Consider the following 23,984-nt stretch of genomic DNA (forward strand, 5'->3'; position numbering starts at 1 on the left):
ACAAGTAAAAACATAAAATTGTATCAAATGTTTATATGAAATAAATTATAACAGTCTCTAATATAGAAATGCAAAGTGTATGTTTTAAATAAAGATCCTCCTGCTTCCTAAAAAAACTATTGTTTCCAAAGTTTTAAATTATCCAATGTAAGTTATTGCAAATATTGTTATATTAAGATAATTCAATTCCAAGTGTCTTTAAAATTAAGATACTTTTTCAAATTGTTAATTAATTCTAATGATTAAATACAAAGACAATTGTATTATTAAATATGAGCTTAACTTGTTTTTGTGTGTTAAAACTTATTATATTTAAATACATATTATTTAAATATATATATATATATATATAATAACATTAATAATAAAGAAAACAACTTATAAACACAGACATACAATTAATAATATAAATATTATATATTCAAATTAATATTTTATTTTTTACTTAATTTCTATAAACAAATAAAATATATATATATAAATTATATATAATTAACAGTATCTATAAGATAAAGTTATTTGACAATTATCTCCTAAAGGCTTAATTATATAAAAGTGGAAATTTTGAAAAGCTAAAAATTTATAAGCTTCTCAAATTAAATTAGGACTTCTTTTTTGTCAATAATTTAATTACCGATACACTGTCTTCTTTGTCAACCAATAATAATATTTACTATTATCTGACATACCTTATCTCTTAAAAATTATTAATTATAAAATTATTATAGAGATGTTCTTTTTCTTTTTCCAGAACCATTAAAATTTTTAGTTCTTGATGATTGTTTATTACGTTGTATATGTCGTTTTAATATATCTTTTAGTGAAAGACATAATTCACATGTATCACCTTCACTTACTTCTAAACTACATAAATTATGTCTCCATTTTTCCTTATTATCTCTATAAGCACATTCCAGATTAATATTATTATACAGACTTACTTCAGGTCCACCATTACAAAGTTTCAAATTATTTGTGTATGTTATAACATTCATTACATCTGTTATTGTTTCCATCGGAGACAGATTTTTTTCTGAAGCTTTTGAATTAAATAAAAAAATTTCATATTCCATTTTTTCATGAAAGATAATCTGAAAAGAAATATAAATATAAAAACGATTATTGCTTACAATTTATAAAAAAGAAAAAAAAAATAGAATAAAATAATATAAATCTAATTCATACTTGTTTTGTGTAAAGAGGTATGAATCCTGACCCACTATTATGATGTAAAGTTATTTCACTTATGACAATGCAACGAATCGGTATTTCTGTAAAATGTATTGACCATGATCGATTTGGAAGAGTTAAGGTAACTTGTTCTGAATAAATTAAATTAAATAGATCATCTGGGCTTCTTTTCAATGAAAATTCTTTTGTTGTTAAATAAGAATTATTAAATGCAGATAATCGTGCATTATTAGTATATATATCAAATGTAATATTTTTATTCTCTATTGAATTTACTTCCATATCTTTCTGATTCGAAACATTATTCGATTGAATAATTGAAGAACTTTGAGATTGTTCAGACGAATTACACATCTGAAAATAATGGATAAAATAAATTTTTATTGAAAATACGGGAATTTATATCTCTGCAAATTAAAAAAAAAAAAAAATAATCTATTAATACCTACATTATGCGATGTTTTAATATTCTGTTGTATATTTTCTACAACATCTGTCACTTTTTCATTTCTTGTATTTTGTGCCTTGCTAAAAGTTTATGTAAAAAATATTTATCATGATTAATAATTGATTAATTAGTTATAAAATATATTGCAACGAATAATCAAATAAATCCTTATATTAATATAACAATTAGTAAATAATAATAAAACAATCTGAATACAAACCTAGAATTATTCTTCTTTGCCTTGGTCTGACTAGTTTTAACTTTCCTCTTGGTTGAATTATTTGATTTATTTGATTTTAACATGGTTCATGATATTGATCACAGGATAATTATATTATATTGACATACACGATATATATATAAACATTTTCCTCCAAAAAGGTTTCAATGAAATGTATACATATTAGAATTTATCAAGTTAACCTTTACTTTTCTTTAAATGTATTTAAATCAAATTGCGTTATTATTAATATTAAATTATAAATATATCTTAATCACATTTAATAACTCAATAAATGATCGTTTTTATTTAAAACTTAGATGTCGGCGAACTCCTCAATTCAATGCTTGTTGATTGTTTTGATCAAATTCAATGGTTAATTAAGAAAAAAATAAGAAATAAATATTAGATGTCAAATTTTTTTTTTTTTTATGTAAATATAAATAAAACGTACTCCTTCCTTTTCGTTCAAATTCTTTTTAATGGATTAATAAATTTTCGGACAAAAAGATTAGATCTTCCTTGTTAACAGGCTTTACGTATTGTTATATTCTTTATGTCCTCTAGTGATCAGTTGGCTTGTAGAAAAAGATACTAACTCCATCTGTTACTTTTGAAAAGAACTAAATTGTACTAATTCGTCATAATGCGATTCATACTGAAAACGTCACCTCTGCAAATAGAAATATGTTAAGTGAAGGCCAAGAAGGCGCGGGTCGTCTTCTTGTACGCAGTGCTGACGTCTTTTATCTTCTTTTTGAAAATTTCTCATTTATCTTATAAATTTTATCACTAATTTATTATAAAATGGCTACAGAAGTTGCTACAAATCCAGTAAGTTTATTTTTTATTATATTATTTATCTTCTTTGGATAAAATTCAAGTTATTCAGTATATTCTAAGATTATCCGCATTGCATAGTATTACATTATACTTAGAATGGTAATATATTTCTATAGATTTTATTAATAAATATGAACTTATATAATATAAATTAACTGTAACAATATTATTTTTTCTTTTCTTCTTTTTTTTTTTTTTTTTATTTTTTTTATAGGAAATTCCTTACGTGGGTGCAGTTGAAAATGGTTTGGTACCTGGAAAAATGGTAAGAATTCGTGGTAAAGTTCCTGAAAATGCTATCCGATTTGCTATTAATTATCAATTGGGACCGATATTAAATCCAAGAGATGATATAGCCATTCATATATCACCTCGATTTTCTGATGGTGTTATTACAAGAAATCATATTGAATCTATGGCATGGGGAGCAAACGAAAATGAAGGTCCTATGTGCATACAGCCTGGTCAAGAATTTGAAATAATTATTTTATGTGATCATTTGAATTATAAAATTGCTATAAATGGTAGGCACTTTGCAGAATTTGCACATCGATTACCATACCAGAAAGTAACGTATTTAGTGATCGATGGTGATGTTGAAATATTCAGCATTATCTATGAAAATGTACCCGTTGGATCAGCACATTCCTCATTGCCTATATCAGTTCCATCTGCAGATTTTGGCCCTCCTCGTAAGAATTATTTCAATTCTATTTATGTTTATATAATGTTAAACATTATTAAATATAATTATCTTATTAATATTATTCAATTAAATTAAAATTTTAACAGCACCAGGTGGTTTGTATCCAAATCTGGATACAAAATCGATCGAATCAGGTGGATATGGTCCTCCTCCTCCAGGTTATGGTCCAACACCTCCTACTGGCCCATCAAATAGAAATAATCAATCCGGTGAAGAAAAAGATTCATTTGGTGGTTTATTCAGTAATATACCTTGGAGTGGATTAGTTGCTGCAGGTAGTATTGCTGCAATAGAACATGCCAATGTATGTATCATAACTTGTGTAATTGTTATTGCACTAAAAATCAAAACAGAAAATAATATTTATTAAATATTATAGAGAAAGAAAGAGGAGGAACGACTTGGAAAATTAGATGCTTCCAATACATCAACAAAAAGTGACAATGGTTCAGGACTTTCAAGCACATTTATTGGTTTAGCCGCCCATTTAGCAAACACTGCTATACAAAGAAACTTACATGCACAGCAAGGATATCCTTCTCAAGGACCTAATGATAATGTTCTTGGATCTATCCTTGGAGCATTAGGTATTAAATAAATTTATATATTAGTTCAATATAAAAAAATGTTTTAAAAGAATTATTTTAATGATTTTTTCAAACACCATTTTTAATACTATTTTAATTAATTCAAATTTATGGAATAAATGATATACCTTTTTGATCACTTAATCATTAACATCAATAATCTCAATTTATATAATCTTACAATTAAAAGGTGGGGCTGGAGCACAACGACCAGCATATCAGCCACCTCCACCGACTAATACTGACCCATTAACTGGAGCATTGGGATCTATTCTTGGTGGTGTTCTTGGAGGTGGTGGAAATCAGCAACAACAACCGTATCAACCATCAGGAGGCTATGGTGGATATTCAGCACCATATGGATCTCAACAAGGATCCAATAGTTCAAACTTCTTGTCCGGTATAGGTTCTGCACTTGGTTCATCATTACTAAGTTCTGCTATAGATGGATTAAGTAAACATGGGAAAGATGTAAGTATAAAATTAATAATCTTATGCTAAATAATGATATTATTATAAACGGAACAAAGTAAATATTATTTGTATAAGTTTGACTATATTTCATATATTTGATCTCTTTGTGAAACTTTTTGATACAGAAATCTCATGAACATCCTCCAAGTTACGTAACACCAAATGCCCCAATGCCTTCTGCACATATGAATAATCCTTCAACGTCAGGAGGAAACAAATTGACAGCAGATGAAATATCTAAAGGACTTGGCCTTGATGATTAAATGCTTATTTTTATAGATGAGGTGAAAAAAATTAGTTAAAAAAATGCCTCTAAATAAGAAAAATTATTGCAAAAATTATATCAAAATCAATATATTGCTCTCTCTTTCTCTATTTCTCTTTCGAAGATCTGAAATATTAAATTTTGCATTTTATATACTTGCAATTATATTTGCAGTTTTTGTATGGCTTAAGAATAAATCGTAAATATATGCAAATAATTGAAGAAAAAAGCATGTGTAGAAGCCAAAAAAGTATGCTTCTGATTTATATAAATGTCACGTTAAAATAACAAAAATATCAGGTGCTTTAAATAACAAAAATATCACGTGTTACATATGTTAATGTTATTAATTGCTATGAGTTAACAAATATCCTATAACAAGTTATAAAGAAGTAATATGTTGTTAATTATTAATAAAATAGTATAATAGATTGTTGGAAACGAACAAAGTGACCTCATATATTTTCTTGTATAATTGCTACTTTCATTTTTCGTTTCAAACGATTACGTTCTTTCAATACGTGCGATGCACGACCATCACATTATTATTTATTTTACTTTTATTATTCGTTGATTCTTTTTAACTCAGGTTTTACTCAACAGCACAAATGAATTTATCAAATATGTTGCTATTTTTATAACTCATTTTTATAAAGAATTCATGTTTTTGAAAATAATATATTTTATCTTACATTTTATACAATTATTTAAAATGTTATATACGTTACTATTTATTGTACTTGTTTTAAAAAATAAATTAAAAGAAATGAAAAATACTTCATAATATATACTTTTTATTTACTTATTCTTGATCAAGAACTTCGGACGAAATTATTTCTAGAATCTTAGAATTGTTTTCCTAAAATGTTCAAAGCGACAATATATAAAATTATATAAATCAATATATACATTGCTGTATACGTAATGTATGTAAACTTACATTTGATATAGCTTTCAAAGCCTCTAGTTGTTCTTTTCTTTTTCTATGAAAGAAACCCAATTTAATGAGACCTAGAATAATTAATATTAAAAGTATAATCCCAAGAAATATTGATAAAGCTAATATCCAAACGGCAACACGTTCGTTTATTGGAGATCCCTGGAATTTTGTAATTATCATGGTAGTATCAGGTTTATTTGTGCTTCCTTGAATAACATTGGATGGTTGTGTGATATTTACAGTGCCTTTAGATGCAAATAATATAATATTTTTGTTTTCTAACATGAATGCTGAAATAAATAAATAAAAGTGAAAAATTATAAATATTACAATATAAATTATTTAACAAACAGTTATAGAATCGTTATATAACTTACATGGAATATTTAATAATTTAAAATCTAATGTAATTATAAGTTGGGCGACAGATAAAGAACTTGTAAAAGGATTTAATTTACATTCAATTTGTTTACACACAATCATTGGATTACTACAATTAATGAACAGTATTCTGTTTTCAACGGGTGTATTTATTACCAATTTTTCCGTGTTAGTAAAATTTTCTTCATATTTGATCTTTGTTTCATTTCTTGTATAAATATTAACTGATTTATTATTCATATCAAATTCATCAATGAATTCATTAATGGTTTCCCTCTTGAAAGTTTTACAATTTTTACAATGATCCAAATCATTGATTTTTAATTTAAGAATATTACCATCCATATGAGCAATTGTATGATTTATATTAATCAACTCTATATCATAATCTTTGTTTTTCCAATATGTTGGAATTTCTACCATTAAGATAGCTTCATTAATTGGACTTCTTCCAAACTTTTGTACTTCATAAATATGTTTAAATTTAATATTTTGTGAATTTTTTTCATCTTTCCGAGAGTACGAATATACATTGTCTTGTGCTTTTCTAAAATAGATAATTTTTATTATAAAAATGTTATGCCATAACATATCGATAAGTATTATAATACTAACCCTGCTATAGCTATATCAACATCAATATCAAAATAAATTGTCATAGTATAGTTCTTATCTAATTGATTTATTTCTTCACTCTGAGTAGTAACGTTTGCATATAATTCCAAACTCTTAACATCAAAACGAATCTTACTTGTATCTAATTCTAATATCATTGTTTCCTGAGATGATTAATTATTTAATATTATTATTAATTTACATAATGATGTAATTAAAAGAAATAAAACTTACATTGGTTGCATTGGTAAGAGGATTTCCAAGATCACATATTACTTGCAAATTATACTTATTTGTCCAAGATGATTCCATGCATGCTGGTGGTATACTCTCTAATGACAAGGGATTTGGAATAAAAATGTGTACTTGTGTCTGATAAGCAGGTTCACCATTATTATGAACATCAACTATAAGTTTCAGATTCGAGGATGATCCAATAATGTATGTATTATTGGATGTTAAATTAGTTCGAAGAGATATCCGTAAATCTGAGTTACAAATATCATCAGTACCACATTCTAATAAAAATGGTAACTGAATTACATCTTTAAGTTTTGAATTCAGTTTGTTTATAATTACAGATGATTTATGAAAAATGTTACTTGATTTGTTACTTTCTTGCATGGTATTATTAAAATCTACAGATAATGTAATTGGATCAATCACATTTTGTATGTTGTCCTGAAAAATCATTAATAATATTTCTAAACTTAATAATAAATTTTATTTATTAAAATATGTAATATAAATATAAAATAAAAAAATTACCTTAAGGTGAATTTTGAACAAATCACATTGACGTTCGGATATTTTTAATACAGTTGGTAAAATACAAGTAAAATTACTTGTATTATTTTTCAAATACATTGCTCTTCCATATAATGGATCTATTTCTAAATTACGAATGATATCTAAAAAAAAATATTTCCAGCATAATATTATATGCATATAACACTTATTGTATTATATTATATCAGTATATTGTAATAATATAAATGTACAAGACTTACTTAAGTTTTTAGGAGCATATACACCATCATAAATAGTACATATATAAATAAAGAAAAATTTCGAATCCCTAGACAATTTTTTTCCAGAATACACAAGATCTATTGTTATTGAAACAACAGGTATGGATGGTAACAGAACAACTTGTTCAGATAAATAAGCTCCTATTGCAATATCAAGGTATTTGTCATTATTTATATCCAAAGGTTTTGATATTGATATACCAAATCCACAAATATTTGGTGAAAATTCAGAACCAAGTATCTTTTGACTACATTTCAGAATTCCATTTTTATTACTGTTGTATAAATATATTGCACCACTGTCTCCTTCATATGGTGCACCAATCATAATATCATTGTATCCATCATAATCAATATCCCCTAAGCATGTTATAGAAGAGCCAAATCTTCCTCCACTTACATTGCCATCAATTTCTTGTTTTTTCATAAAATTGTTCTAAGTTCATCCATAAAAAAGATGTTAGATATTAGAATATATAGAAATATATAGAAATATATAGAAATAATTATAATCTATAAAAGTACATTTTCCCATGCAATAAAAACATATACTCGACCCTCGTCTATATCTTTAGTCCAAAGAGGTGCACCAACAATTAAATCATCTTTATCATCATTATTTAAATCACATGATGCCAAAGAAGCTCCAAAATATTCTCCATATTGGTAACCATTTAATGTATTACTAATATCAATCGTTTTACCGGAATATTTTGGAAAAGAATATATTATAACATATCCTTTCATATTATTACTTCTTGGTGAACTTGATGCAAACAAAAGTTCCTGTTTGCTAAAATAAAATCCGGAAGTTGTTGAATATCCTGAAATATAATATATACTAACATCATTTATTAAATTTTAATATATACATTCAATATCTGTATATGTTATATTATACCTAAATAATTAATATCCATATAAATATTTTTATTATTTGGAATAATAATTTGCCTGTAACCAGAAGTTGATTCTGTCAATAATACTGTGGAACCTTTCCAATTAAATATACCTGGTGAACCCAAAACAACACTCAAGTCTGATTTATTAACAAAATATCTCATATCCGCAGAAAAACCAAGTTGACCCATTCCGAAATTATATAAAAAGTTGCCATTCCATGAAGTAAGTTGATTATCGTTAATTGTTATTAAGGCCATTTTCTCTGCTTCTTTTTCAAAAGATTCTATACTAGTGGCTGTAGTCCAATAACACATACCATTCATATACCAGTTCTTATTATTTATATATTTCCATCGTGGAGCACAAACCTATCCAAATGAATTCAATTATTAAAAGGAAATGTTAATGAAATAAAATGTCTAACTAACCAGAATATTAGAATTTATCCTATTATTTTCTGTTAAAACAACTCCTCCAATCCATGAATTATTTCTATTCTGATAAATTTTATCTTCAGAATTGTCGATGATCCATTCCTTACACATTTTATCAAGTAAACACACATAAACAGTTCCTGGTTCTAATACAGATTGAAGATCACTTATATTTGCCCTTGGTACACCAATAAGTACTGCAGAGACATTTTTACTGCTAGTATACAGAGCAGTAGCATATCCAAAATAACTATTTCGTCTACCTTCTAAACTTTGTGGAGTAGTAAATACAATAGCATTGGTAATATCCAAATTATATGCTAATGTATTAGATAGAAAGATTTTAAACAAAAAACCACAAAGCCACATTTGAAAATATTTTGTGAAAATAGATTTTTAATAAAAATAATTTTAGTTAAAAATATATCTGTAAGTAGTTGGGTGGAACTGCAAACTATTAAGTTTCATCATAAATTACTACTACATGAAAAGGATGTGTTTCCAGGAAACCACAATCACTTTACTTACTCATGACTCACAATCAGATCAGATTTATGTCAACCAAAAAAAGAAAAATAAAAAAAATAAAAAAAGAAAAAAAAAAAAAAAAGATAAAATACAAAAATAAAAAAAAAAGAAAAGAAAAAGAAAAATGAGAATTTTAGTATGACATGTAAATAATAAATTAATGCATATGTTGAATTAATTATTTTTATTTACTTGTAATTAGTTAATAAGGATGTATAAATGCAAGATTAAATTATGATGTATTTATAATCACTTTTTAAAGTTCCAACACATAAAAAGAAATGTATGTATGTATGTGTATATATATATCAATTTGTTATTTTATTAATTTCCATCACACTTACAAACCATATTAACAGTACACATTAGCTAGATCATAATATTATAGCTAATGCAGTATTGATTTAACTACAATTCTTGGTGATGTTCCGATAGTTTAGATTAAATGGAATTTGAAGATCGATTTTTAAAAACGTTTCTACTTTGCAATAATAATAAAAATTTTTTTATGACCGATTAGACTGTCGGTTTCATTACCATTGACATAAAAAGAAGAAGCATTGCCGAGTCTTTAATTTCATTTCAAATCAAATTATAATAATTAAATTGTAATAAATTCAAATATGAAGAATATTAAATATAGCCATAAGAAAATTTTTTTATATCATAACAGTCTTATGTTCTACTAAGAAAGTATGATAAAATGCAGGAGATTCGCAAGAACTAGCATAAAATTGATAAAATCTAAAAAAAAAAAAAAAGATAATATAATAGACAAACCGACAGTACTGACGTATGATCAAACTCAGTATTATAAAAATATACTTCAAGGAATCACAGATTTATTATGTACAAAGGGAAAGGGATTAATAGCTTAAAGATAACAGGGCATTAATCGGAAGAATCTGTTGTAGTAGAAATCGTTTGGGACAAAGGCATGGATCGATTACGGTAGCTCCTTCTGGCTACATCTACTTTTTTTCTGAAGCACTCCAAACTTTTCAATTTCTGTTCATGATCTGAGCTCTCAGCACCATTATGCCCTTTTTGTATTTCGTTACTATTTTTTTCAACAGTAGACACTCCGGATGTAATACCACTATCGGGAGTCGAAGGAACTTTGCACAATTTCTTAATAGGTGTCGAGATTTCATCCTCTTGAGTTTTTGTTGTACTAGTACCATTTACATACTCTTTTTTAATACTTTCTCTTTCACCATCATTGTCAAGTTTTAGTCGTTTGCTTTTACTTTTACTAGAGTCACGTTTTAAGTTATTTTTACATTTTCTATGTTTCTTCCTGCGAGTTTTTATAGAAGAATCTGAATCCGTTTTCAAATGTTTCTGTTTTCCCGAATTATCATTTTCCTCGGAACTACTGCTGCTATAACTTGAAAGTTTAGAATCATTCTCTATAGCGTTTGTAGTATAGCGCGATCTCCTAGAAATTACTCCTGAACTGGTACTAGGTTGAGTCGCATCAACAGGTTGAGTCGCATCACTGTCAGAGTCACTATGAATTTTTAACACAGTACACTTTCTCCTAGCTCTACTCCTTCTACCAGATATCCTAGCATGTTTTCTTTTTACACCTTTTAATTTTGATTTTGACTTATATCTACACTTTATTTGTGAATTGTCCCCTTCACTAACATAGCCTGAAGCAGAAGGTTCAGGAACTGTATTTGAAGAATTATTTAATGTAGTAGCACAATCCAACCCAGCTAGTCTCATAAGTTTTTCTCTACGATTTGCTATGAGCTGCGTAATTCTGTTAGGTGATTCTAGTGGTCGTTCAGGAGCGACACCACCCCCGTACGAACTACGAGAACTTACCGCCGATCCTAGAATACTTAACATTAAGTGACGGTCTGACGCGGTAGAATCTGTATATAAAAAAAAAAGGAAAAAAAAAAAAAAAAAAAAGAGAGAAAACATAAAAAGAAAACAATAAAAAAAAAGAGAAGAAGTAGCAGATATTTTACTGTCTAATGCTAGTATTGTAAATATAAAAAATATTTGGCATACCGTCAGAATCTGTTGCACTATAGGTACGTCCAGTTGTAGGATTATTTTCAGAATCACTAGGAGTTTGTGATGCAGTTGGCATATCTTCTGAACTCCAACCTTCAATTTCACGTTGTATTAAGGAATCAAAAAAAGCCATCATTCTTGGATCCTCCCTAGTTGATTGATGACTATAATCGTGGGTCATAAATTGGCCACTACGCAATACTAAGCCAATATATTCGTCGTGCGTAAATACACGACGTTGCCTTTCTTGTTTTCCAGCATCGCGCTAAAACAAATGAATTAGTTTAATAAATTTCATTTTTATAAATATACAAAACAATTATTGTTCGTTTATACCTTTAGGCCACCTAAACATCCGCTTCCAAGAGAAAATGGACTCCAAATCTTGATAATTTTTTCAACTCCAGATGATGCAAGTACGCAACTTGCTTGATTGTAGCGTACCTGATTGACTATTGACCTGTGACCACGTAAAACCATATGAGCAGAATCTACCCACTTTACACCTTCAGAGGGAATCTTCCACATATAAAGATTGAAATCGTCCGAGCCTGAACATTTGAAATTTATAATACATATGTTTATAATTTAAAAAATTTTACATGTATATATATATATATATATATATATATATATATATATATATTATTTCATATATACCTGAAAGAACATATTCTTCATTATCACCAGCAAAACAACATGTTTTCATCGTACAACTATTATAATACCCTGGATGATCAAATTGGCATAAGTGAGAAGAAGAATCAACAGCATACAATACTGGAGGTAGCCTTCTCCTCAATGCTAACAATCTATTCCCTGCTGCATTAAATCTTGCATTCATGCAACTTTGTGCAGGACTTTCATTTCCATAACGTAATACAGGCCTACGCATATATAATATCAATATTAATTAAAATTTTATTTCTTTAACAATATATATCATAAAATATATCTTATTAAAATTTGATTTGTTACCTAAGTGGTTTTCTTACATCCCACATACTAACTCCTTCTTTAGCATTGGCAGTGGCTAACATTCTAGGTTCAACTGGATTAAACATAACAGAATGAAAAGGTGTCTTATATTGTGCTAGACAAAAAGTTTCCATGGCACCTGCTCCTCTAACATCATAAATTAAAATTCTTCCATCATCGCACGCACTTGCAAAAACATTATCATTATGAGGATGAATCGATAAACCATATACAGGTTTTTCGTGTAGGAAGAAACTGAGGACGTCGCAACTATAATGTTAATGTAAAATATTTATATACGTATGTATCGTATATTCATATATAATAGAATACTTATAATAAAAACTACTAAGATTTTACATGAGATTTTAAGGTTGTAAAAAAAAAAAAATACAAAAAGAAAAAAAGAAGAACTACTTACGTTTGCAAATCGTGAACAATTACTTGGTCATCATTTCCTGCAGAAAATATCTTTGTTTTGCTATTGTCATATCCAAGACAAAATATATTGCTAACATGTTGAGCTTTCATTACTGTAGGTTTTCCTACACCTTGTATCGCTTGTTCTACTTTCCATAATAAAACTCTTCTATCATCACCGCCTGTTAAAATAAAATATAAACAATTAATCAATTAATCTATTATATTATTATATGTAGAAATGAATTTTAGATATATATATATATATACATATATACGTGTAAGTATATATATATACATATATACGTGTATGTATATATATATATATATATATATATATATACACGTATGATACGTAAAGAATCGAATTAAGCGAACGATAAGAAACGTTCGGTAGGAAATAAAATGTAATATTTAATCGTTCGAAATAAGCTGAAATGAGTTCGATCCTTCGTCGATCTCCGACATTTAAATTCGACGAATAATGACGCTATGAATAAAAATATTCAAAAATAAGAAAGGCCGTTAGGTTCTTACCAGATACCAATAGATCACCCTGACGTGAAAATTCGATCGCATTGACACAACCATAATGAGATAGGAGATCTTTTCTAAACAAGTTCTCGGATCCCCCGAATCTAGAGTTGACGAGTCTTTTACAGTGATCAATTTTATCGTCGACTTGTCGTGAAAAAACGTAAGAAAGAGGACTAGAATCGGAAGGACGAGCCATTTCTCCGCCTATCGGCACGACACGTATTCCGAAAGGGATACACCACCGTCCTTCTTCACTTTTTGTCTCTTTCTTCCATCTATACAACGACGATTTCTCTACGTTATCCTTCTTACGAAAATATCACCCTTACACCTTCGTTCTAACTTCTTTACCTTCCTTCTTACGTAGGAAACTGTAACAGAGTCGCAATCCCAACGGAGAAAAAGAGAAAGAAAAAGAAAAGAGAGAGAGAGAGAGAGAGAAAGAGAGAGATGGAGAGAGGGATAAAGAAAGAGAGAGAGGGATAAGGGGGAGAGAGAGAGAGAAAGAGAGACAGAAGAAAGGAAAGAGAGAGGGAGAGAAAAGACACATATATACACTTATAATAGAGGAAAAAGATGATAGGGGAACATGCGATTAATAATACCGGAAATGTTATTATTTTCTTTTCTTTTACCAAGGATAATCCGTTTAATTGTGATGTATCTTCTTTCAAATAGACATGCCGTAAGCTGTTTATACTTAACGAACTTACGTAGAAAATTTCTAGAAGACAAACGTATACACAGAACACACGCACGCAATGCCAACGCGCACGCAGTTACGTTTACGAGAGATACCCGCGACTTTTTGCTCGAACCACCCGATCAACCTCTGTTGTCTCCTCTTGAGAATTCGAGTCCTCGATCAGCTGATCGCCGTACGATCTCTCTTCGCGGTCAGTTCGAGCCACGACTTCGACTGTTTCCGTACTGTTGCTTCGTGCTTCGGACCATTCTCGCTTTTGTTTTTCCTCGATAGTCTTACACAGTGATACATTCTTCTTTTTTTATATACATAAAATCACGTTATTCCTCTATCTTCTATTCATCATAGACGTCGTCTTTGTCAAAATCAGTTTTGGTTGGCTGCTACCCGCCGAATTTGTACACAGAAAAATAACAATCGCAAGCATGGACAACAGCGCCACGTCGTTAATAACCCGCGTACTTCTCACTGGTCCACCCGGTATAACCCGCGAATTTTAAATCTTATTTATTTCCCTTTTTTTCTAATCGACATTTTTCTATCATTTTTATTTCATTTAATTTTTTATTTGTGATATATCTCTAGGTATAGGAAAGACGACGATATGTATGAATGTTGCTTCTATATTGGAAAAACAAAATCGTACATTCAATGGCTTTTATACGGAAGAAGTACGAGGGGAAAATGGTAATAGAATAGGCTTTGATATTGTTCTAATGAAGAATAAAGAGAAGAGGATACCTTTAGCACGTACAGAGTTAGTTTATATGTTTTTGTCATTTCTTTAATGTACGTTTTTTTTTCTTTTTTTTATTAATACATAACGTTGTTTAAATAGAAATAGATTAAGTCAGCAGCAATTTTCCAAATATCGAGTGGGAAACTATCATGTCTTCGTTAATAATTTCGAAAATTCTGTTTTGCCGGTGATAAAAACTGATATGGTAAGTTACATGACTAATTAATTCAATTAATTTTGTAATAATTTTACTATTTATTAATTTTTTGCTGATATTAAATATTTTTATTCGTTCTTATCAAACAGGATATATTAGTGATCGATGAAATTGGAAAAATGGAATTATATAGTAAGAAGTTTTATGATGAAGTATTTAATATATTTTTTGGTTCGTTAAATAAGAAAACTTATATCGTTGCAACCATACCACAAATCCATAAGGTACCACAACGTTTTCTGACCCTATTTCAAAAACTACATGAAGATAATAGATCCAAGATTATAAATGTTAATCGTCAAAATCGAAATAATCTGGCCAATGAAATAGTTTCTATCATATCGTAAATATCTGTTTAAAAAAAAAAAAAAACACATATTTTATGTACATTATAAACATCATTTATTATTAACAAAACAAAATATTAGGTTAAATAAATTCTACCAATCACAATAAATTTGTAAAAAAGTAGTCACAAATAATGTGACAAAAAGTGATTGATCATAGGTCATGCCAAATCGCATATGTATTAATTTTTTTTTCTTTTTTTTTTCTGATAATATTCATTGTTTCATAAAAGAAACCACCATTATCCAGTAAAGAATAAATTAATGAACTAATAAATAAGAAGAGTCCTGTCTTTAGAATTTGACTTTTTACATATAAATATTTTAATATAATCTTTTTTTTTATCCAAAATTTTTTTAGACCATATTTTTCATTTGTGCGCAAATATATTTCTCTTTAATGAATAAGGTGGTTCCATCAAGGGTACAAAATAGAAATATTCCTCCTGCGTCTTCTTGCTTTAAGCAAACAAAAATTGCTGATGCATAATGAGGCGTTGATCTTATCATGGACAAGAAAACATGATAAATATGTTTGCAAGTTGATTAAACAAGCAAACTTCTTTCAGTTTTGTACCCACCAATAATATGCATTCTTTACATATACTATGATACAGAAAATTATCTAGCTCCTAAAAAGAATACAATAGTTATTGTTGCAGAGAAGTATAAGTTGCTCTTATCTTCTTTTCGGTATCAAATATATTATACACACTTTGATTGGGCTACTCGTATTCAGTTATCATTATTTATTTATTTTTCAATAATATACCTAAGTTGTTCCACTAGCACATGAATTTTAGTAACGAGTTAGCATATATCATTGGCCTTACATTTGGATGAGGCTAAAAAAAAAGAACACACACATGAAAGAATTTTTAAAGTCTTGTTTTAGTATCATCTTTATAAAAATAAAAGAAATAAAAAAAAATGAAAAAAAAAGAAAAAAAAAAAACAAAATAAATAAATAAATAATAATAAAATAAAATGAAAAAGATATATACCACTGCTTCGTATGAGGTGAAGTATGGTTTCATGTCTTTTCCATTAAGCGTGATGAAGGCACCTTGATTACCCATAGTGTCACTAAAAATTCATAATGAAAATTAATAACATTGCAGAAAAATGTGGTTCACATAATATAAATTCATTTGATTTACCAATAATTAGGAGCAGAAAATACAGTAATGCATTTTCCATCGTGTCCAACTTCATAACCTTCATTCTTAACTTCATGACTTCTTACAACATAATCAAGATTATTTAAGGCAAGGAAATTTTGTGTTACATCAGGGCCAAATTGTACACCCACACCTCTCTTACTAGGTGCCCTACCCATTTGCGGTTGTGGATCAGACCACAATAATTCACACATTAAACCTTCATCCGGTGGTTGTCTGTTTCTATCAATTTGTTGAATTTCTTCTAGAGTTACATTATCCCTTGAAAACAGCCCACCATGCATTACCTTAAGAAACATATATTTAATCATATATATGTGTGTAGAATTATAGATATAATATAAAATATAAAATAAAATAAAAAAATATAATAAGATTATTATAGATTAGTATTAATCTAAACTTACAAGTACTCTTTTATTAAGACAATGTGCTAAAGGAAGCCAATTGTATACTTCTGTAAACAGATCTGCCATCAGATCAGAGTATTTTGCTTTAACTTCCCCATCAAATCCATACATTTGATTCATAGTAGCAGATTCATGATTACCTAACAAATCAAACCCAATACAATTTGATAGTTTTAGCTTATTGTAGAATAAATGATCTATTACATACCTCTTGACATAAAAAAATGATTGGGATATAATAATTTAAAACCAAATAATGTAAATATACATTCTACAGAAAAAGAACCTCTGTCTACAAAATCTCCATTGAATAACTGCATAGTATTAAGGAAATACATTTTGTTAATGACAAACATAATATTTCTAAATACATAATGTTATAAAAAAATATAAAGCATTATATAAAGAATACAAAAGTATTGGTCTTAAAAGGATACATAGGGATTAGTTTCTGATGGTAGTCCATTTAATTCAAATATGTTTAACAGATCATAATACTGTCCATGTATGTCACCACAAATTGTAAATTTACTATCTTCGGGTATGGTAATATCAACCAAACTTGGTTGTGCCATAAACCATGCTTTAACATCTAATAAAATTTGATAGGCATATTTGCGATGCAATTTATTTTGTTTCTTATACCAATCTAATAAATCCTGCATGAATTTTAATGTTACTTTGCCATCTTCTAATTTTGGCCCTGCATATTCATCCTCAATAGCTAAAAAAGCCAATAACACAGTATATAATGAGATAAATTTTGTATGAAACATTTCTATTGTATTATTTTTTTTTTTAATAGATATTTACAATGATTGCTATATCAAGAAAAACAAAAAAATTGTTTCAGCAATTCATATTTACCCATTGCTTCTAAATTAATCATATCAGCTATATTTTTCTTATTATCTTCTACAGAAATAGCTTCTTCGAAAGCTAACATTTTTAATATCTTGCAACATTCTGTATATTTCGCCATTGCATCTTTATCATTTGGTATTGCTCTAGTTACGGTTTTATAATCCTTAAGAGCTAATTTAAATTTACCCAGCGACATATAAGTTGCCGCTCTACGATAATATCCTTTTACATAATTTTTATCTAACTTTATAGCTTTGGATGCATCTACGAGTGCATATCCAAAACATTCTGTCTTTAAATAAGCAAAACTTCTATTCCCATAATAAACTGCTATATTAGGATTTAATTTTATGGCATTGGTATATAATTCTATCGCCTTATCGTAAGCTTGAACTGGAATATAAATGAACAATGTATTAATTCATTTTAATATATTGAATAAAACAATATAAAATTGACGATTTATCGATATAAAATAAACATGAATATATTAAATAAAAATACGTGATTCAATATACATATATAATATATTAAAATGTAAAAGTGAAAATAAGTGAAAATATTATTTCCTTTAAATGTTAAAATTTTTGATCATAGATTTAATATAATTTTATTCAATTAGCTTCTCTTTCGAATATTTAATGAATTTTTAGATCGCGAAAGTTGGGTTAGCTTAAACAGACACGTGACTATAGTAGCTACTTCAAACGGTTCTCATAAATTAATAGAAGAAAATTACAACGTCGCTAATGATTTATGAGACAAAATTAATTCAAATAAATTTTAAAAACCTACTTTTGAAAAATTCATTTGCTTCCTCTTTAAATTTTTCCGCTTTGGCAGCATCTTCGGGTGATATTACTCCTTTAATTTCGGCGTTATCACCCATTCCGAGTATTTTAATAATAAACTTAAAAAACACACGAAAATTGACTTAAAAGTTACCGAACCTTTGGTAATAAATAATGCATTAAAAAGGGTTGTTTTTTTAGGTAAATCTTATTACAGGCAGACCTTACGACGTGAATGCCTACTCGATTATCCGATGTAACGATTCGATAAATCGAGAATAAGGATCCGACGAGAACTATCGATGACTGCCTTTCGAAAAGTATCGTGAATTTATCTTGTGATTAATTAAAGTCACGCAACGAAGGAAACATATATATCTATCTATATACACATATATATATATATATATATTTATATATATATATATATACACCGTACGTACGTTCGTTGATTATACAAGAAATTTCATAAGAATGAAAAACGTGTTCATTAATTGTATCGATAATCAGTATTGTTTCCGTTAATATAATATATTCTGTTGTTCAATATAACTCAGTTTCTTTTTACACTGCAATTATATATTCAACCATTCATTGAAGATGCCATTATATAATTTCACTTAATACACAAATCTATCGAATCTTTATATATAAACTTAATCGAACTTATGAAGTCTCCAATTTATAAAATATAAATCGTAAAATTTAATAGAAATATAATTTTCTATAGGAGTGTATATAAAATAATTATAATATAAATAAAATATCAATTGGATCTATATGTATGGATCTATATATATATATATATATATATATATATATATATATATATATATATATCATTGAAAATTTTTGATCTTCTATTTTTTTACAAGAAACTTTATTACTTTTATGTCGCATTCTACTTTGTCGACGGTGCATCAAATGCAATGTTGCAGTTTGAATAAGTTCATCGTTGACGATGGCGCCCTCATTGATGAAACTACGTAAATGAACCTGCAGTCGCTAACAAATCTTGCATCGACTTACTTCAAGAAAAAACAAATTGATAAATTCTTCAAGAAAAAAAAAAAAAAAAAAAAGAAAAAGAAAAAGAAACGGAAAAAACAAAAAAAAAAAAAGAAATCAAAGAAATCAAAAAGAAAGAGAAATATTTATATTTCAAATTTATCTAACACAGTATTGACGTATTTTTACGTAAATGAATCAATAAAAAAAAAAAAAAAAAGAAATGCATTCTCTCGTAATAGATATACCACGTACTAGATTGATAACTTTAATTTCTCGATATTTATCAATTTTAATTTTACTGACGAGTGATACTCCACAATGAGATATCTAAGTAATTATTATTCTATGATTAAGAAACAAAAAAGATGAAGAAAAAAAAAGAAAAAAGAAAAAAGAAAAAAAGAAATGATAAAAAGAAACGTTCACGTATTTTACGTGAAATTCGCAATATTTTTTCTTCGCAATAATATTTCTATGATTAAGAAACAAAAAAGATGAAGAAAAAAAAAGAAAAAAGAAAAAAGAAAAAAAGAAATGATAAAAAGAAACGTTCACGTATTTTACGTGAAATTCGCAATATTTTGCATTTTCTAAAAAGCTTTGAAATTGATCCTGATATAAGTGGGGATACTGAATGGACGATATATGGCCTATCCTTATCTCTTACCACCAGGCAAAGTTCTCCAGCTCTTTGGCCCTTTGTCGTCCCCATATTTCCATCGGTATATAATTTATATTCTTAATTCAATTATGATGATCCATTCGTTAAAATCTTAGTTTGTATTTATGGTAAGGTATGTTTATCGAAAAAAGAAAAAAAAAGAAAAAGAAAAAAGAAAGAACAAAAAGAAAACAAAACAAAAAGAAAGGAAAAAAGAAAGAGAAAACGAAAAGAAAAATAAAAAAATTTCGAGCTTATACATCGTAATTAAATATATGAAAAAAAGAAAAAAGAACAAAATACACACACACACATATATATATATATATTTCGAAGAACACGTTCCGATAGTGGTAAACGATCAGTTTCTCGTTCAGTTATCCATGGTGTGAACTTTACTGAACTTATATAATGCATGCGTAAGAAGAATGGACCACCCATGTAGAGAGGTCTCTCGACTTGGTCTCGAGTGCACTCAAGGGTTGTGCGCACGGATGCAGCACTCCATCGGACGAAGTAGTCGGACGAGTTGCGTACCGGGTAGAAAACGACATCGCGCGTAAAATAGATATTTTCTTCGACCGAGAGAATCCTAAAGGAGTAGCCATGGCTTTCATTCGTCGTTTTCATTCCTGAGTTTTGCTCTTTCAAAGATTTCAAAGATTCATAAACATATGAATAATATGTTATAAATGATATGTTTCCCCCCATTGGTATTTACATTACATGAATTTATTCATAGATTTATGATAGACAGAGATAATCTCTCTCTTTCTCTCTCGACGAAATAATTTCGTATGAATTTCAATGGTACCGATTTAAGACGATATTGACGATTTTTTTTTTCTTTTTTTTTTTTCTAATTATCGAATTCGATCGACAAGCTGACGTATACATATTTATGAATATCATTAAATCGAACGTTGGTCCTGTACTTTCGGAGCACCCTGTATGCGTGACAAACTCATAGAAGGTGTACCGGAATGACGAGTTGCGTCGCTCTTCCCTCCTGAAGAGAAGTGGAGGTCGAAGATTTCAGGTCAGCTCGTCTCGAGAGCATAATGCATTGCAGCGCGGGAAAGAGTTGTGTAAACGAACTTTCATGAACTTCCGAAAGTCGCTGTGCTTTTTCTCTTTTCTTTTTTCTTTCTTTCTACCTTTCTCTTTATTATTTCTTTTTCTTTTTCTTTTTTTTTTTTTTTTTTTTTTTTAATTTTTTCTCTTCTTTCTTTCGTATACTTTTTTTTTCTTTTTTTTTCCTTTTTTTTTTCTTTAATACCTTGCTTTTCATTCGTTCGACGTAACCATCGACTTCACCTTTGCCCGATGTCGAAGTAGTCCTCTCTTCTCTCATTTTACGACATAGTGCCGTCGGATGTACTAAGAAAGCTAAGAACATGCCGTCTCGTAATTCAAACATTCTCATTTATCATACAAATTCATTTAATTAATTCATTTAATTAACGGAACTATTTAGATCGTTTGAATAATCGAAATTATATCGCATGATCGATCTTTATTTATTCGATTAGAAAGGAGCTCCGAAGGATATAAGCTTTCTCTCTCTCTCTCTCTCTCTCTCTCTCTCTCTTTCTCTCTCTCTCTCTCTATATATATATATATAGAGATATATATATATATATATAGAGAGAGAGAGAAAGAGAAAGAGAGATCTATCTCTATCTCTATTTTTCGTTGACTCGACGTTAAGGACGTACAGTCGAATACGTGGAATCGACAGCGCGTGTGGTCCAGGAAGGTGCTAATCACGGGACTTGCTACCGTGTTGCTCGTAACCGGCCCTTCAATTAGTACGCTTCCACCTTCTCCATCGAATGGTACAACGTGCTGCTACGAAACGATTCGAAATCTCACGCTACGAGAGTTTCAGTCAGCTCAGAATGAAAATGTATACGTGTTTAACGTTTAAACGTTTTAGAAATTCCGCAATGATAACGGGGATTTTAATCGTTAAGGAATAAAAAAAAAAAAAAAAAAAAGAAAGGGAGAAGGAGGGGAAAAAAGATCCCATAAAATATCCATTTTCTTTTCTCCTCTCTATTTCTCCTTTTCTTTTCTTTTCTTTTTTTTTTCTTTTTTTCTTTTTTTTCCCCGCATATCAGATAAGTCTCGAATGATTGTTTTGCAAGTATATACGTAAGTCGTCGATCGGATCGAACATATTTTAGGTTTAATTTATTCGTTAAAGATGTTGCACCGCATATTATGGATCATAGAGTACTTGAAATGTAACGCGTCACGAAGAAATACATTGAACGAATCTCCGATCGAATCGACCACAAAGCGTTCGAATTAGTCTACTTTTTGTTCCGCTTTCCCGATTGGACACCTGTCGCGTGTATGCGCAAGGGGCTGTTGATTCAGAGAAAGAGGGAGGGAGGAGGACGGAGGATGAGAAAGAGTGGAGGTGGAAGTAGGAGAAGAGTGGAGAGAAAGAGAAAGAGAGAAGGAGAGAGAGAGAGAGAGAAAGAGAGAAAGAGAGAAAGAGAGAAAGAGAGAGAGAGAAAGAGAGAGAGAGAGTACGAGAGAGGGAACGGAGGAACACGTGGTTCTATTTGCAAAAACAAAGTTTGCGCGGGACAAACACGGGCAGACACTAGTCGGCCTAGCTGAGTTCCGGGTCAAAAGCGCAACAAAGACTCGATTGCATTCCGTTCCACCCACTCCGATTCTCGTTTCCTGCTTCGTAGCCCGTCCTCGGCATTAACACGTCGACGAAACACGACATCGGATGGTAGAGATCTCTGATTCAAACGTTTGCATCCTTTTTTGTATTCTTTTCCCGCTTGATTACCTTCCTACGTTCTCGATGCTTCTATTATTTTGAGATCTTTTATTATTTCGTAAATAAATATATATTTATGTATCAATGTAATACAATTTATAGTAATATTTTCTTATTAATACGTTTTCTCTTGTATTCATAATCGTCAAATGATTTGATATAGTTGATAAATTTAGAAGGGATCGAACGAACGGACGAAACGAAGGAAGACAAAAAGGAATTAAATAACTAACTAAGTAAGTAAGTAAGTAAGTAAGTAAGTAAGTAAGTAAGTAAGTAAGTAAGTAAGTAAGTAAGTAAGTAAGTAAGTAAGTAAGTAAGTAAGTAAGTAAGAAGGAAGAAAGGTAGGAAGCAAGGAAGAAAGGTGGGAAGGAAGGAAGGAAGGAAGGAAGGAAGGAAGGAAGGAAGGAAGGAAGGAAGGAAGGTCGAGATCGTCGGAGGCGGCAAGAGCTGGTGGTGGTTGACGGTGGTGGTGTATGCCGCGACAAATATTTGTCTGTCAACACGGAGAGGTTCGCGCTACTACCCCGTTCTCCGTAGCCAACCGCCACAAACGACATGCATAGCCAAGGGGACGTTTGATGGACGCTGCTGGGAGATGCTGCTTCCTGCTGGGAAATCTGCCAAACGAATCATAAACGGTGATGACAAAGTAACGATGAAAAAAAAAAAGAAAGAGAAATAGATAGATAGATAGATAGAGAGAGAGAGAGAGA

The 23,984-nt window shown here is 29.2% G+C and overlaps 6 protein-coding genes across 11 annotated transcripts in view; 2 read left to right on the forward strand and 4 right to left on the reverse strand.

Moving 5' to 3' along the window:
* Positions 1–545: 545 nt before the first annotated feature.
* LOC118446233 (uncharacterized) lies at positions 546–2,496 on the reverse strand. Of its 2 annotated transcripts, XM_035876650.2 has the most exons (5): positions 1,860–2,496; positions 1,641–1,719; positions 1,186–1,545; positions 999–1,091; positions 758–900 (listed from the first exon to the last, which is right to left on the reverse strand). In XM_035876650.2, the coding sequence occupies exons 1-5, from the start codon at positions 1,940–1,942 to the stop codon at positions 895–897; spliced, it is 621 nt and encodes a 206-aa protein (XP_035732543.2). In that variant the 5' UTR covers positions 1,943–2,496; the 3' UTR covers positions 758–894. The 2 variants fall into 2 exon arrangements, with proteins under 2 accessions (XP_035732542.2, XP_035732543.2); XM_035876649.2 differs by having other exon boundaries at positions 546–1,091; positions 1,860–2,492.
* Positions 2,497–2,534: 38 nt separating this feature from the next.
* LOC118446232 (uncharacterized) lies at positions 2,535–5,510 on the forward strand. The gene is made up of 6 exons (XM_035876648.2): positions 2,535–2,693; positions 2,917–3,394; positions 3,495–3,712; positions 3,788–3,995; positions 4,186–4,466; positions 4,595–5,510. Exons 1-6 carry the CDS (start codon positions 2,667–2,669, stop codon positions 4,730–4,732), a joined length of 1,350 nt encoding a protein of 449 aa, XP_035732541.2. The 5' UTR covers positions 2,535–2,666; the 3' UTR covers positions 4,733–5,510.
* LOC118446230 (integrin alpha-8) lies at positions 5,457–9,520 on the reverse strand. Its single transcript, XM_035876646.2, has 10 exons — positions 9,033–9,520; positions 8,603–8,972; positions 8,227–8,525; positions 7,681–8,137; positions 7,439–7,581; positions 6,905–7,351; positions 6,671–6,834; positions 6,052–6,602; positions 5,675–5,964; positions 5,457–5,593 (listed from the first exon to the last, which is right to left on the reverse strand). The coding sequence occupies exons 1-10, from the start codon at positions 9,405–9,407 to the stop codon at positions 5,537–5,539; spliced, it is 3,153 nt and encodes a 1,050-aa protein (XP_035732539.2). The 5' UTR covers positions 9,408–9,520; the 3' UTR covers positions 5,457–5,536.
* Positions 9,521–9,813: 293 nt separating this feature from the next.
* On the reverse strand, positions 9,814–14,024 carry LOC118446193 (DDB1- and CUL4-associated factor 5). 3 transcript variants are annotated; one of them, XM_035876573.2, is made up of 8 exons: positions 13,887–14,024; positions 13,536–13,810; positions 13,000–13,180; positions 12,579–12,848; positions 12,261–12,487; positions 11,937–12,151; positions 11,595–11,865; positions 9,816–11,452 (listed from the first exon to the last, which is right to left on the reverse strand). In XM_035876573.2, the coding sequence occupies exons 2-8, from the start codon at positions 13,729–13,731 to the stop codon at positions 10,458–10,460; spliced, it is 2,355 nt and encodes a 784-aa protein (XP_035732466.1). In that variant the 5' UTR covers positions 13,732–13,810; positions 13,887–14,024; the 3' UTR covers positions 9,816–10,457. The 3 variants fall into 3 exon arrangements, with proteins under 3 accessions (XP_035732467.1, XP_035732466.1, XP_085515723.1); XM_035876574.2 differs by having other exon boundaries at positions 9,814–11,410; positions 13,536–13,936; XM_085659597.1 differs by having other exon boundaries at positions 9,817–11,452; positions 13,536–13,934.
* A 565-nt stretch (positions 14,025–14,589) lies between these two features.
* Positions 14,590–15,669, forward strand: LOC118446201 (uncharacterized). Its single transcript, XM_035876589.2, has 4 exons — positions 14,590–14,721; positions 14,827–14,998; positions 15,080–15,185; positions 15,287–15,669. The coding sequence occupies exons 1-4, from the start codon at positions 14,667–14,669 to the stop codon at positions 15,542–15,544; spliced, it is 591 nt and encodes a 196-aa protein (XP_035732482.1). The 5' UTR covers positions 14,590–14,666; the 3' UTR covers positions 15,545–15,669.
* Positions 15,670–15,824: 155 nt separating this feature from the next.
* Positions 15,825–23,984, reverse strand: part of PpD3 (protein phosphatase D3) — an 83,524-nt gene continuing 75,364 nt past the window's right edge. The window contains exons 1-10 of one of the 3 annotated variants that reach the window (XR_004839521.2): positions 21,742–21,760; positions 18,795–18,909; positions 18,003–18,392; positions 17,573–17,859; positions 17,344–17,449; positions 17,133–17,275; positions 16,705–17,012; positions 16,549–16,630; positions 16,260–16,389; positions 15,825–16,176 (exon numbers count right to left, since the gene is read on the reverse strand). Coding sequence is in view for 2 of the 3 variants with exons in the window: in XM_035876566.2 (XP_035732459.1) it covers positions 16,330–16,389; positions 16,549–16,630; positions 16,705–17,012; positions 17,133–17,275; positions 17,344–17,449; positions 17,573–17,859; positions 18,003–18,392; positions 18,795–18,909; positions 21,742–21,816 (1,566 nt within the window). In the remaining variant the exon portion in view is untranslated. Of the gene's footprint in view, positions 16,390–16,548; positions 16,631–16,704; positions 17,013–17,132; positions 17,276–17,343; positions 17,450–17,572; positions 17,860–18,002; positions 18,393–18,794; positions 18,910–21,741; positions 21,852–23,984 lie in introns of those variants that run through there. The other 2 variants (XM_035876566.2, XM_035876568.2) reach the window with 2 other exon arrangements.

The sequence above is a fragment of the Vespa mandarinia genome, chromosome 10, assembly GCF_050613455.1.
Source record: "Vespa mandarinia isolate Hongniang chromosome 10, ASM5061345v1, whole genome shotgun sequence".
Taxonomy (NCBI): domain Eukaryota; kingdom Metazoa; phylum Arthropoda; class Insecta; order Hymenoptera; family Vespidae; genus Vespa; species Vespa mandarinia.